We start from the raw sequence: 925 nt of genomic DNA, 5'->3' as shown, positions 1-925 counted from the left end.
CCCGGTCTCTCCTATATGTAATGTGAATTACAGATTTTCAATACTAATAGTGATTATTGGAATGGAATATAAAATATAAATCGTAAAATATTTTTTTAGAAATAAAAATAAGAAATTTAACATTATATAATTGTATTTATTGCATTTAGTAACTTTATTATAGATAATACAATATTAAATTGTAAATATATATTTGTATACTTAAACATTAAACAAATTTTTAAGTATTTCCCTCATTTGTTATAACAACGATACAATTTGGGTAGATAGTACACTTCTAGAGACACCAAAGCGAAAGATTTTTCAGCGCCAGCAATCGAAATATGATTCAATCCAACTCATCCAATAAAAATTAAAAAATAATGTTACAGACAGAAAAAAGTAACGATTGTTAAAAAAAAAGTAATAAGAAAAATAACGACGTTACTAGTAACGCATTACATATGCGATTTTTCGACACTAACGCATCGGGACGTGTACTCAATCGCTTCTCCAAGGACATGGACACTGTAGACGAGATATTGCTTGCTTCGCTTATCGACAACATTCAGATAGGTCTATCACTACTGATCATTGTCGTCATAGTCGCCATATCAAATGTGTGGTTGCTGATGTCTACCTCAGTAGCACATGTTTATATACGTTTCCTAAACGCTTGTAGAACATTAGATACGCTAAGAAACGTCTGTAAAATGTATATGATCCAATAGGTGCTACTTGGGTACGGTGATTATTGGCATTGCCTTTTATTACATGAGAATCTTCTATCTGTCCACCAGTCGTAATATTAAGCGTCTCGAGGGCATCGGTAAGTATTTTGGTTCTTCTCTCTAGACACACATAAACAGCTTTTTCGATAAAATAAGAATAGATTCAATCGCAGACTGAAGTAAAATCTGAATTGATGAATTTTTAATTCTTTGAA

General features: G+C 31.4%; 1 protein-coding gene across 1 annotated transcript in view; it reads left to right on the top strand.

The window, feature by feature from the left end:
- The first annotated feature begins 500 nt into the window (after positions 1-500).
- Positions 501-925, top strand: part of LOC108767237 (ABC transporter C family member 12-like) — a 1350-nt gene continuing 925 nt past the window's right edge. Inside the window, exon 1 of the mRNA XM_018516983.1 lies at positions 501-623. Within this exon, the coding sequence (XP_018372485.1) occupies positions 501-623 (123 nt within the window). The remainder of the gene's footprint in view (positions 624-925) is intronic.

The sequence above is a fragment of the Trachymyrmex cornetzi genome, unplaced genomic scaffold (genome assembly GCF_001594075.2).
Source record: "Trachymyrmex cornetzi isolate Tcor2-1 unplaced genomic scaffold, Tcor1.1 scaffold1208, whole genome shotgun sequence".
NCBI lineage: Eukaryota > Metazoa > Arthropoda > Insecta > Hymenoptera > Formicidae > Trachymyrmex > Trachymyrmex cornetzi.
The sequence above is the reverse complement of the archived record's forward strand: the minus strand, read 5'-3'. Positions and strand labels throughout refer to the sequence as shown.